The 11,479-nt window shown below is 36.1% G+C and overlaps 3 protein-coding genes across 4 annotated transcripts; all 3 read right to left on the bottom strand.

Moving 5' to 3' along the window:
- Positions 1–771: 771 nt before the first annotated feature.
- On the bottom strand, positions 772–3,275 carry LOC111440902 (chaperone protein dnaJ 49-like). Of its 2 annotated transcripts, none has more exons than XM_023077734.1 (3): positions 3,051–3,275; positions 1,732–2,865; positions 772–1,087 (listed from the first exon to the last, which is right to left on the bottom strand). In XM_023077734.1, the coding sequence occupies exon 2, from the start codon at positions 2,827–2,829 to the stop codon at positions 1,744–1,746; it is 1,086 nt and encodes a 361-aa protein (XP_022933502.1). In that variant the 5' UTR covers positions 2,830–2,865; positions 3,051–3,275; the 3' UTR covers positions 772–1,087; positions 1,732–1,743. The 2 variants fall into 2 exon arrangements, 1 of the variants encoding a protein (XP_022933502.1); XR_002710045.1 differs by having other exon boundaries at positions 800–1,087; positions 1,413–2,865.
- Positions 3,276–4,342: 1,067 nt separating this feature from the next.
- Positions 4,343–6,048, bottom strand: LOC111432111 (uncharacterized protein At2g34160-like). The gene is made up of 5 exons (XM_023068921.1): positions 5,803–6,048; positions 5,600–5,648; positions 5,120–5,182; positions 4,970–5,034; positions 4,343–4,681 (listed from the first exon to the last, which is right to left on the bottom strand). The coding sequence occupies exons 1-5, from the start codon at positions 5,920–5,922 to the stop codon at positions 4,586–4,588; spliced, it is 393 nt and encodes a 130-aa protein (XP_022924689.1). The 5' UTR covers positions 5,923–6,048; the 3' UTR covers positions 4,343–4,585.
- Positions 6,049–7,061: 1,013 nt separating this feature from the next.
- LOC111440934 (F-box/kelch-repeat protein At1g55270-like) lies at positions 7,062–9,985 on the bottom strand. The gene is made up of 2 exons (XM_023077767.1): positions 9,098–9,985; positions 7,062–8,735 (listed from the first exon to the last, which is right to left on the bottom strand). Exons 1-2 carry the CDS (start codon positions 9,194–9,196, stop codon positions 7,476–7,478), a joined length of 1,359 nt encoding a protein of 452 aa, XP_022933535.1. The 5' UTR covers positions 9,197–9,985; the 3' UTR covers positions 7,062–7,475.
- Between the last annotated feature and the right edge of the window lie 1,494 nt (positions 9,986–11,479).

Below are 11,479 nucleotides of genomic sequence, written 5' to 3'. Positions count from 1 at the left end.
TTTTTTTTTTTTTTTTTTTTTTTTTTTTTTTTTTTTTTTTTTTTTTTTTTTTTTTTTTGTAATTATCTGTTTAATTTTCGTTAGAAAACATTTTTAGTATATAAATAACAAAAACATTTGAATAAAAATTTTGTAAACTATTTTTTTTTTTCAATTTTCAAAATTTTGCTTGATCTTTTTTTAATATACAAATAACAAAATAAGGAAACCAGGTTCGCAAATAGTATTTATAAATTTATTTACAAAAAAAATTAAAATGATAATTATTGATGGTGGTACACCAAGTCTGATAACCTGCTATTGTATACGAAATTTTGATAAAACTATGCGCTCATATTTGATAATCAATCGTTGATGTACTTGAAGTTTGATAGAATGCTAAATTCATGTCTAATAGTGTGTTGATATACTCAAAAATTTTGTAAAATGATACACTCATATATCATAGCAAGCACATTCATATTTGTTTGTAAAATGATACACTCATAATTAAAAACTAAATTAGACTATAGTTAAGAGAGTTCAGCAATTAAAACATCTATTTTTCTCTGTCGAGAATATCATCTCCACATCTGTTGTGCTGAGAACATTGCATTCCAATAACTCATTTCCGTGGGCTGTGGGAGAGAATTTCAATGACTTGTTGGTATGCATGAGAAATGGGGTGGAAGTCGACGACCACAGAGACAAATGCAACAACTTTGTGATGCAATAATATAGATGATTAGAATGATGTTTAGCCATTGACATAAAGGACTGGGCTTCAATCCGTTTAATAATTCATGTGAATCACAAAAAATATTATGAAAAAATGTATCAACATAGGTCCATATGTCATAGCTTCAACAGTTTGAGACAGAAAAGTATATTATATCAACACAACACATTAGTCTTAATTTATACTACCTAAGTTCCCAGTCCCAGATATAATATCAACACAACCATCTAATCTGTGCAACCTACCAGACACTGTCGTTTTATGGTCATCTTCAGAAGCAGAAGCAAAACATTTGAAATACAAATAAGTTGAGTTAATGGCAGATGAACCAACCTTGCCTTGCAGCTCTAACTTAACAATAGAACCTATCTGCACAAGAGAGAAACAAGAGAACAAACATATGTCTCAAATCCAAACTCAACAAAGGAATCTCATGATTAACATGAAAGACAAATTCCCTGCAGAACAACTCTACAACGAATGTGTAAATAAGACTTAAAAATGCCATAAGAAACAAAATTCCATTCATATGCATCAAATTCATTGATGATGACGACCAAAAGTATTTCTGTACATATCTTGTTTATGCCTTTTTAGCTCAATCATTCAGCTTTGTTTCAGCTCCAATAAATGAAAAGGCCACAACGTACGAGTAAAAAACATTAAACCCGAAAGATTAAATCAACTCACTCACCAGATGGCCACCATGGTATATAGAAAGCTTTTGTTTCCATGTAGTCTCCAATTGAATCATTGAAAAGATATTATCCAGCCACATATAATATCGGTTATAAGGTCAAGGATTAGCATAAGAAATGAATAGTCTCACAATGCATATTGCACATCTCATTGGAGTAAAAAAGCTCAATGGCTTTCAAATTCCAAACAAATGGAGAGGTACCACGGAAGGAAAGCTTAATCGATTTGATAATAAAAACTTGGTAGACATTCTCGAGCAATCTTGATTATACATCTATGACTGATAAAAAGATAAACAGGGGGATGAAATGAACCTTTTCGTTCATTCATGAAGCAGCTGTCTGGAACTTCTGTAACGTATCACAATATGGAGTTTCCCTTATATATCCCCACTGCCGACGCTGCATCTCAGCACGACAATTCTGAGCAAGAATGCTAACATAATCCCTCTCAACGTGCCGCTCGAGTTGCATTCGGTCCAGACTATCAGGTGGAAACTTTTCTTCAAAAGTAGTTGATTTCACATAATAATTGACACCCTTCTGAGTGGTAAACTGGAATTCATAGGGATAGGAGAGGGAAAGAGAATAGATAGGTTCTGAGGATGGCAAGAAGTTCAAAAGCAATATTAGCAGCACAGGGAGCAATTGAATCAGAGTCCGAAGGCCACCACCTGAGCCCTGATTAGCTGTTCCATGTCCCATTCCAGGGCCAAAATTGAAAGTACGAAAATGTGTAGTTGTAGGCGCCATTCCACCGAAGAAGAAGTTTCTAAATATCTCCTCTGCGTCAATATCAGGATCATAAAACCCATTAAATCCATTAGCACCATGTCTTGTAGTTCGTCTCTCGTAAACTGGCTCATCAGACCCAACAACATCATACTTTTTACGACTCTCCTCGTTACTTAGACATTGAAACGCCTTTGATACAGCCTTAAACGCTTCTTCAGATCCAGGAGCATTGTTTTTATCTGGGTGAACCTTTAGAGACAGCTTTCTGTATGCCTTTCGAACATCCTCAGTACTGCAACTCTTCTCCAATCCCAAAACCTCGTAGTAATCCTTCTTCTTCTTGATAGTCCTCACAACCTCTATCTGCTCCTCTGTGTAAGTTACCGATGTGGAAGATTCAGAAGACCCGGATGCCGCAACTCTACGGCGAATCGAAGGCTGATTCGAGGGCTTGGATGAAGACGTATCAGACGACCTATTTCCAGATTCACCAGTATCAGCACCCAAATCGTCACTGGAAACGTTCTGAATCTCCGATAACAGATCGTCAACGGAGAGCGTCGGATCAAGACGGCGAGCTTTATTCACAAATTTTAGGGCACGGGTCCGATTCCCGGCTTCCAAAGCTTCTTTCCCGATTTTCAAACATTTCAAAGCATCGTCTTTGTTCCCGTCCATCCGAAATATCGAAAAGTAAAACGTATCCGCAATTCCCTTCAAGAAAAGGGGAAAAAGAAATTACATTCATCACCGGGAACTAATAGAAAGAATCGATTCTAACAATTTCGTACATCGATTGCGATTGCCGCAAAGCTAATATGGCAGAAAACTATTACACATTTGATCGAGATATTAAAATCCAATCACAACAAGAATCTATTTTGAGAATTTGAACTTACAGACGGTGCGAACAAGACGATTCAATGATTCAGGAACTGTAATATGTCATCAATGTAAACGCATCGATGGCTCCAATTGGGAAAAAAAAAAAAAAAAAGAGAGAAATCTAGGGACTGCAATTCCTGATCGAATGAGAAAAAATTGGGGAAATCGAGACCAGTATTCAAGTCGAAGGTCGCGTTTGAATGTGAGGTTAAGTGGCTTTATAGGACAATTTCAGCTTAAGAGTATAGAATAACTCCATCACGTCATCTCGCAAATTAAAAATTTTCTTGCCTTCCTTTTTTCTTTTTCTTTTTTTCTTTAAAAATGTTTCCAATATTTAAATTGAGGGGAGAAAATCAATCAAATTTTACATCAAGTGATTTTTATCATAAAACTTTTAATTTCATCAAATTTAATATATACTTAAAAGAGTATTGGCTGTTTTTATTTTTTATTTTTTTGTTTCATTTCAATTTCATTTGACCCAAATGGGTTCATTTTGTGCCAAAAACAAAGGCTTAATCAGCCATCCACACTCATACAAGACTTGATTCTCTGACCCAACAAGGTCATACCTTTTTGTATTCTCCTTGTTACCTAGACACTGAAATGCCTTTGATAATAGCCTTTAAACGTTCTTCAGCACCAACAGCATTGTTCTTATCTGGATGGACCTTTAAAGACAGCTTTCTAATACGTCTCTTGCCCTTACTTCTAAAGGCACCAGGAGCATTGTTCCGACCCAGTTAAGCATGTATGAAATGAACAGTTCAAGTATATTTGACACAATAATCCATCTTCCAGGCTTCACTTCATGACAAGTGTTGAGACATGTACGCATTCTAAACTCTACTAGTTTGAACTAGTTTTCTTGATCATGAAAACAAGAGTAATCACTATTGAGACAAATCATAGGCGAAGATATGACCCACAGTTGATAATCCTCCTAAAACTGGTTAAAACTCACACGAAACGAAAAGAAATTTATGGCCATACATAGAAGAACGCAGGAGAGGCGCCTGCTATAGACCTGAATGCATTAACCCATGTTGTAATAGCTACAGGGGAATACTATGCTATCACAAACTATATTTCTCAAAAGCAGTCTTTTGAGACCTTACATGTCTAGTCAATCCGTGATATGAACTCAAGCAGATGTCCACCATAGTGATCATCAGATCATGGAGGCCAAGGTTCAATCATAAATCGTAATACATAAACAGAGAATAGACTTCAATGCAGTTTGAATTACTGAAGCAGATCACCAATTGAATGCATGTTTACCAAAATTGATGCATCAAAATAATAATATAAACTTGATTTTGAAAGGTAACTCAGATTAGGTTTCCACGCTCTTAAACGAAGATATCCCATAGTATCTAAAAAAGGACAAATAAATGGTTCACCAACTAAAAGCCTACATCAGTAAATAAACCACTTGTTCACTAACGTTAATTAAAAACAGAGAGACCAGATATAAGGAAATAACCAGACTCATCCACAAGGAGGATAAGAACAGGGAAAAAAAGAAAAGAAAAAAAAAATCTTTTCAACTCTGCTCTTCACCATCTCCGTTTTCCCTTTCCTCCGCAGCAGCAGCCATCAGTTCATCAAAGTTTTCAGTTTTCCCCAGCACAATCTCAATCTGAAAGGCAAAAATCAGTCATGACAAGGGTTAAGACACATCTAATCAAATGAAAACACAGAGAATTGCACAGTCACAGTTATTCAGTTGCATGTTCAGTGAACAAATACCATAATCTGCACCACTAATTTCTAGGGTCCAACTAAGAGAATTAATTAACGTGATAAGTTGGATTAAATTGACATGAGAATATAATTTTATAAGCCAAAAATGGAGACAAGAGAGAAAACTTCCAAATTTTCATCCATTATGAAGAAACCAAAACAAGAAGGCAATATGAGATATTACCTTAGCTTTCTGAACTGGTCTCCCCCGAGAATCATCCTTGATATCAACGGTAGAAGTCATGATCTCTATAGAATATAAGAAAATTTTTGTGAGTGTTAAGAGAAAACCCCGACTACATATTATTAAAAAAGGAAGGAAGAGGATATTTACTCTTTTCTAGAGCCAGTCCATTGTTTTTCAGAATTTCCGCAACAGTCACAACAGTTGCAATGGCTGCAAAAGCATCCATAGAAGTTTTAACATATGAATAACCCGAAACACCATAGCAGAAGGATCAATTGACTGCATTGATATGCAAGCAGAAAATATATGGACTAGTTGCAAAAAGAAAAAAGAAAAAAAAAACAATGACAAGTTAACTTCCCACAAGAGAACATTTGAAAAGATGTTTCATTTGTCAAATATCACATCACACAAGAACATGAATATCTTGGTATGAAAGGTTAACAAATGAAATGTACTCATTAACAAAATATCTCTAACTCTATTGCTCAACAGTCCGAAGTAACTCAAACCGTCAAAGTAATTAAAGGCATAACAAATACAGTACTAAATTACATCCAAACACGAGAAAGAGAAATTAAACTGAAACCCTAAATGTTAAGCCCGAAAACAGTGTAGATAACCTACCCATTCCAAGCGCAGAAAGCTCGACCTCATTGTACTGCTGCATATACCTCTACACAAATTGAAAAAACGGTAACCAGAGGGTTATTAAAACCAGATAAACGAACAGATAATACCAAAAACGGGGATAAAGTTGAAAATCTAAACCAAATAACAACGCGAAGAGGGTAAGCGAAATGGAAGAAGAGAGTAAAAAAGAAACAAACCTTGGCGAGATTAACATAGAAGAAGAGTGGCTTCTTGGTGTTGGAGACTTGAATTCGATTCTTCTTCTGCGAGTCAGCCGTCAAGGCGATGGAGTTAACACCCTCTGTTATCTCTTCCATTGAGCTTCTCAATGCTAAAACCCTAACCCTAAAACTCACGCGAATTTGAGAAAGGGGTTGAGCAGTGAAGAAAAGGGTTGAAATTATCTAAAAATCAGGTATTTGTGTTGAGGCCGCCACAATTCCCAAATAATTAACCAATTTTATAACCAATCTCTATTTAATGTAACACCTTTCAATATTATTAACGTACTAAATATATAATTTCTTCTTTTTAATTTATATTTTTGCTTTTTTAAAATATTTTTTGCTTTTTTAAGGTATTATACTTGGATAAAAAAAAAAAATAATACTCCTTTAGTATCATATTTCTATTCCACTAGATTTAAAATTAAATCAATCCTAAAAAAATTAAAATTTTACAATAGATTTTTCTTTAACTTTTTCAATAAATTGTTTAATATCAAATATCTATTCCAATAGATTTAAATTTTAAATCAAGCCTAACAAATTATTTTAACTTTTTCAATCAATTAAAAAGATTGATTTTTTTTTTTTTTTTGAAATTGTAAAGATAAATTTTAAATTTTTATCGATAATAAATGTTAAATTTTGTGTACATGTCTGCTCTTTAATACTAAATTTATTAATATTTAACTAATTAAATTATATTCAAAAATGTTATTGGAGTGCCACTATGTTCTTTTTTTTTTTTTAATATAATCGGTGAGAAGCATTATATTATCTTTTTTATTTTTCAAAATAATATTAAAACATACAACTATAAATGTTTAAAAAATTAGTTTATATCCATTTTGACTAATTTCATCAACAAATATTTGATAATTAAAAAACTCTTAAAATAATTAAAAAATACATAATAATTTGAACTCGTCAACTGGTGGCCTCCAACCTCCACAAATAACGATCAATAAGTCAACATTCGATCTACATGCTTCTTAGAAGACACAAATTTCAAAACAGGGTTTAGGGTAATATCATTTCTACCTATAACAAAGAAAAATCAATCTGAACATAGCTCGGCCCAGCTAATTCAAAACAGGATTTAGGGTAATATCATTTCTACCTGTAACAAAGACAACATCAATCTGAACATAGCTGGACAAGGTACTAATTATTAGTCTAAATATAGAATGATTCAATCCCCTACCTCAGCTTCACTCAACTAATAATGTATAGTAAGAAACTCAATGATTGTGTATCATACAAAATTTATGTAACAACAGTCTATCAGAGTCTCCAGAGAAATTGGACATCTCAAATACACATGATCATGTTTGTTATGTACCAATATTATCGAAAGAGGCTCATTCATCTGAATCACCTTACAGTATATTGCAGAAATGTTTCAAGTTCTATCACAGTTCTATCACAGTTCAATACTACTTCAAATAATTTTATGGTGAATGGACAATTTTGTTTCCCTTCTTTCTCACCAATAAAAAGAACAAGAACACGACAGACGACAGGGAGGATATAATTGACAAAACTATTTGGAGTAGTATTGATTTGATTCCCTCATGTTTGACATCTAAGCATGATTTTAAGATATGTATAGAGGAGAAGCAAAACTAGAATTTATCAAAAAAAATTCATGCTTGGAGCACCTGGCAGTGAACGATATGGCTCTTCAGACGACTTCGACCCGAAAGACTCGACCAGAGATTTGTGACCAAGGTTTTGAGGTGACCTTTCCCGGCTAAGGTCTCCCATAGATGTTCACCAGAAGCACCACTGGCATCTTCACACTTCAAAACATCAACAAGAGAAATGCTCATGTTATTGCGAACGATGCACAATTTTCCGTTGAGTGGAACGAGAGCAACCGCCTCCAACGCTTGAGAATTCCCCAGATGCAGCTTGCTATCGATGCTCTTGTTCCATGAGTTGGATACTTCATCGTAGACTCGAAGTTTGCAGCCATCCCTGCAGTCAACAGCATAAAGATGTCCATTTAAGGAGACACTTGGGTTGCTCCAACCCGGAACCATTCCATCATAAACAGGGCACCACGTGTCGGTTTCAGGCTGGTAGACGTCGCTTAGAACCTGACGTTGAGCTCCATACCCCTTCAAATACCATTTACCCTCATAAACAACTCCAATCACGGGTACCATGGGAGTGCTCATATCAGAGATGAAGGTCCATCTATTCTTATTTGGGTCATAGACTTCCGCAGATCTCAAGGACCGATGGCCACCTTCATTTTCCCCACCTGCAACATACAAACAGTTGTTGATCACACACGAGCCAAAGACATATCGTCTCCGAAGCATGTCCGGGGCTCGGTGCCATTTATTCGTCCTGGCACTGTAAAAAATGACTCGTCTCATCGCTCCTTTTATTGGATCCTTTCCACCAAACAAATAGAGGTGGCAACCACTAAGAACAGCACAGCCAAACCCAAGAGCTTCAGAATATTCTCTAGGGACAGGAGGAAGAGGCTGCCAAAGCTGGTATATAGGGTCAAACGCATGCCACGAGATCTTATTATCTCGGTCTTTCTTAACGACATATATCCATTCTTCTGCAACTCCAAGACTCTTACGGAGAGAGTAAAAGAAGTTGCCAGCCAAAAGACGATACCACCTTTTGCAAACTAACCGGAGTTTACGGTGTTCAACCCTCGGAACACGAATAAGGCAAGCTATTGCAAGATCATCAGGTAGTCCAGGAAGCAGAGGAGATTGGTTCCTGCTTCTGTCACTGCGAGTCGGCTTAGGCCTAGTTGGGTGTATAGATGGTTTGATGCTAGGTTGTAGACAAAGCTTTGAACCAGGGACAAACTTTTTAGCTCCAGCTACTGTCTTGAGGCCTGCATCTACTCTACATAAACAAGCTGTTGTGTCAACCTGAAACCGTCAATCAGTGAATGTAAGTCATTCTGCTATCCATCTCAACGAGTAGGTTCAACAATTTGCAGCTTCACCAAATATATATTATGCATAATGCCTAATATTGCTTAAACATCTTACTTCTAGTCTTCATCTCAACTGATCTTATTTATTAGATGGCATGGTGTCCAAGATGAGTTACAAGAATGCATATCAATTCTATGGAACAACCACTTGACTTAACAATATTTTACATCAGAATTTGGGATCAACAAGCAAACATGATAAAAATCAAGTTCCAACATTCTCAGAACTCCACTGCTGATAAGATCATAGTACATGAACACATCAGCCAATTGAGAGATAGATAAAGGACTTACCAGAGGAGGTTGGATCATTCTTTCCATTTCTTTCCTCGAGGGAATTGCAGCACCAGATGAAATGTCAACCTCACATTTATCTAATACTACAAGAACCATATAAGAACAAGAAAGGCATGCTGATACAAATTAATCACAGCAGGTCGAGTCTTCCTTCTTCTGGGAAGTCCACGATTCAGGTTTCAGGAAACAAAAATCTTCTTTAAATAGAATCAGTCATTGAATTCTAGAGATGACCTGTCACTTCCCCAATCCACCTCTACAAATCATCTTAGGAATTACGAAGGCGAAAAAGAAAAGAGAGAAAAAAAAATGGAGACAAAAAGGGCATCGGAAACTCAGGAAATTAAAGTCGAAGATAAAGAGGCAGCATGATTTGAGCATTATCTCAAAGACCCATTTCAGAAATCAGAGATCCGCTCAGAAAAAGCTCGTGTAAAGCTCGTCCAACAAGGTCTAAAGACAAGAAATCAGAAAACCCAATTGTTATCTAGCTCAAAAAAAAAAACAGTCAGAGGAAAAATTAAATGCGAGACAGCAGAAAACGGGAGCAAAGAGAGCAGTGAAGGAGGAGAAAGAGACCCATGTCGCCATTAAACCTCAGTGGAGTTTAGGGCCCATCCCCTCAGCAGCACAACCAACCAAGCACAAGAGTCCGTTCAAGAAGGAGTGAGAGACTGAAAAAGCAAACCTAAACCATTAAAGGGGATGAAGAAATATAGGCCTCGATTGATGATGACACTTAAAGGGCTGATTGTTATTGCAGAAATGAAGAACAAAACCCACAAATGGGTGAGAGGAGAGCCTTGGAAGATGGCAAAAGTATGGAAAATGAGAATTTATTTTAGGGTCAAAGCCTCAAAAGGAAGACTCCTCCAAAGAACCAAAAAGACAGAAAATTCCACAAAAAAGAAAAAAGAAGTAAAATTGATAGCCCCCACATACTAACCCAGCTTTCAAATTACAGGAAGACTTTCTACCAGTTGACCCACCAACACATCAAAACTTTTTTTCCCAATTCCTACTCCACAAAGGGCATTCTCGTCATTTGGGGGGACAGGACTCCCAATCTTCATTGCAGAGGGCCATGAATGGTGTGGATTCTTTGAAAATGGAGTGCGTGATTGCATTATATTTGTATGATAAGTTAATTACAAACCCAATGAAACTCTACATTCTCTTTTCATTCATTCCTCCTATTTACTCTCTCTACTTTCTAACCCTTCTTTTTTCTTCCTTTTTTTTTTAACGGTCATATTCCATATTCCATATGATAATAATATCTTGATTTTTGTAAAAAAGTGAGAGTATAGTTATCCACGAATACCATTTTTTTTTAACTTTGTAATATTTTTCATATTCGTAATGAAAAAATTGCGTACTTTTTGTTAAAGTATTTTCCTTTAAAACAAAACTACACGAAACCCTTTTTCTTTAGTTTATTACAGTTCGAGTTGGACAAATTCGAACGTCTAATCTCTAGATGAATCATTAACAAATTAGATTCGAAACACATTTGAAATTTTGATTAAACGTAAGAATAAAAAGGAGAGGGGATGTTTGAAGGTCAACATCAGAGGCACAAGGGAAGAGTTTGTGGATGGTGAAAGTCCACATCTTGATCTTGGATGTTTTAGAGAGAAGGGAAAGAAGGAAGAAAGATGATTGTCTCACAAAAGTCTTGAAAACAAGCAATGTGTTTCACACTCTTTCAAACATCTTTAGATTGCATTGCATGCTGCTCAATTCTTCCAATTCACATCTTTGATTTAGTTTGGAATCCGTGAACATGCTTACTCGAAAGGCTTGAAAACATGATAAAAGTTTTAGAAGATCATAAAATCAAGCAAAGAAAACATCCTTTTTTCTTGGTTGGTTTCAAGACAATGTGTATAACCAAATGAATTTTAAAAAGACTACGAACTTTTAATAGTCAATTTGTCTGGTAGCAATCCAACTTATTCATGATTCCTTTTTACCGAATGTATAAACAAAGAAAGAACGAATATCAAGGAACGTATAAGGTCAGCTGCAACCTTGTCAAAATCCTTCATCAAAACAATAAACCATACAATAAATCAGCTAAATAGTTGATTGAAACTCTCAACTTCTTGCTGATTGTCATTTCTCCAGCAAACATGGTCAGAAACATGCACATGCAACTCCAAATTTCCAGCACGAAAACTCATTCTATTATATCAGAGAAATCTTAAGACTCGGATGGAGAAGTTAACAACAAAGGAGATTAGTTTCTTGAGCAACTTCGAGGTGAAGGTGGGGTATGAGCTTAATACAAGGAATGGAGCCCCCCCCCCCCCCCCCCCCCCCCCCCCCCCCCCCCCCCCCCCCCCCCCCCCCCCCCCCCCCCCCCCCCCCCCCCCC

Source organism: Cucurbita moschata, unplaced genomic scaffold, assembly GCF_002738365.1.
Source record: "Cucurbita moschata cultivar Rifu unplaced genomic scaffold, Cmos_1.0 Cmo_Scf00003, whole genome shotgun sequence".
NCBI classification, from domain to species: domain Eukaryota; kingdom Viridiplantae; phylum Streptophyta; class Magnoliopsida; order Cucurbitales; family Cucurbitaceae; genus Cucurbita; species Cucurbita moschata.
This window is presented reverse-complemented; position numbering and strand designations above follow the sequence as displayed.

What these genes read in the sequence shown, in the direction of transcription:
- LOC111432111 (XM_023068921.1), bottom strand. Translation starts at nt 5,922, where the DNA reads ATGGAAGAGATAACAGAGGGTGTTAACTCCATCGCCTTGACGGCTGAC. An exon ending in TCTATGTTAATCTCGCCAAG is followed by an intron (nt 5,649 to 5,802) that starts GTTTGTTTCTTT and finishes CAATTTGTGTAG; the next exon opens with AGGTATATGCAGCAGTACAA. An exon ending in GACCAGTTCAGAAAGCTAAG is followed by an intron (nt 4,682 to 4,969) that starts GTAATATCTCAT and finishes TTTGCCTTTCAG; the next exon opens with ATTGAGATTGTGCTGGGGAA.
- LOC111440934 (XM_023077767.1), bottom strand. Translation starts at nt 9,196, where the DNA reads ATGGTTCTTGTAGTATTAGATAAATGTGAGGTTGACATTTCATCTGGT. An exon ending in GAATGATCCAACCTCCTCTG is followed by an intron (nt 8,736 to 9,097) that starts GTAAGTCCTTTA and finishes TGACGGTTTCAG; the next exon opens with GTTGACACAACAGCTTGTTT.
- LOC111440902 (XM_023077734.1), bottom strand. Translation starts at nt 2,829, where the DNA reads ATGGACGGGAACAAAGACGATGCTTTGAAATGTTTGAAAATCGGGAAA.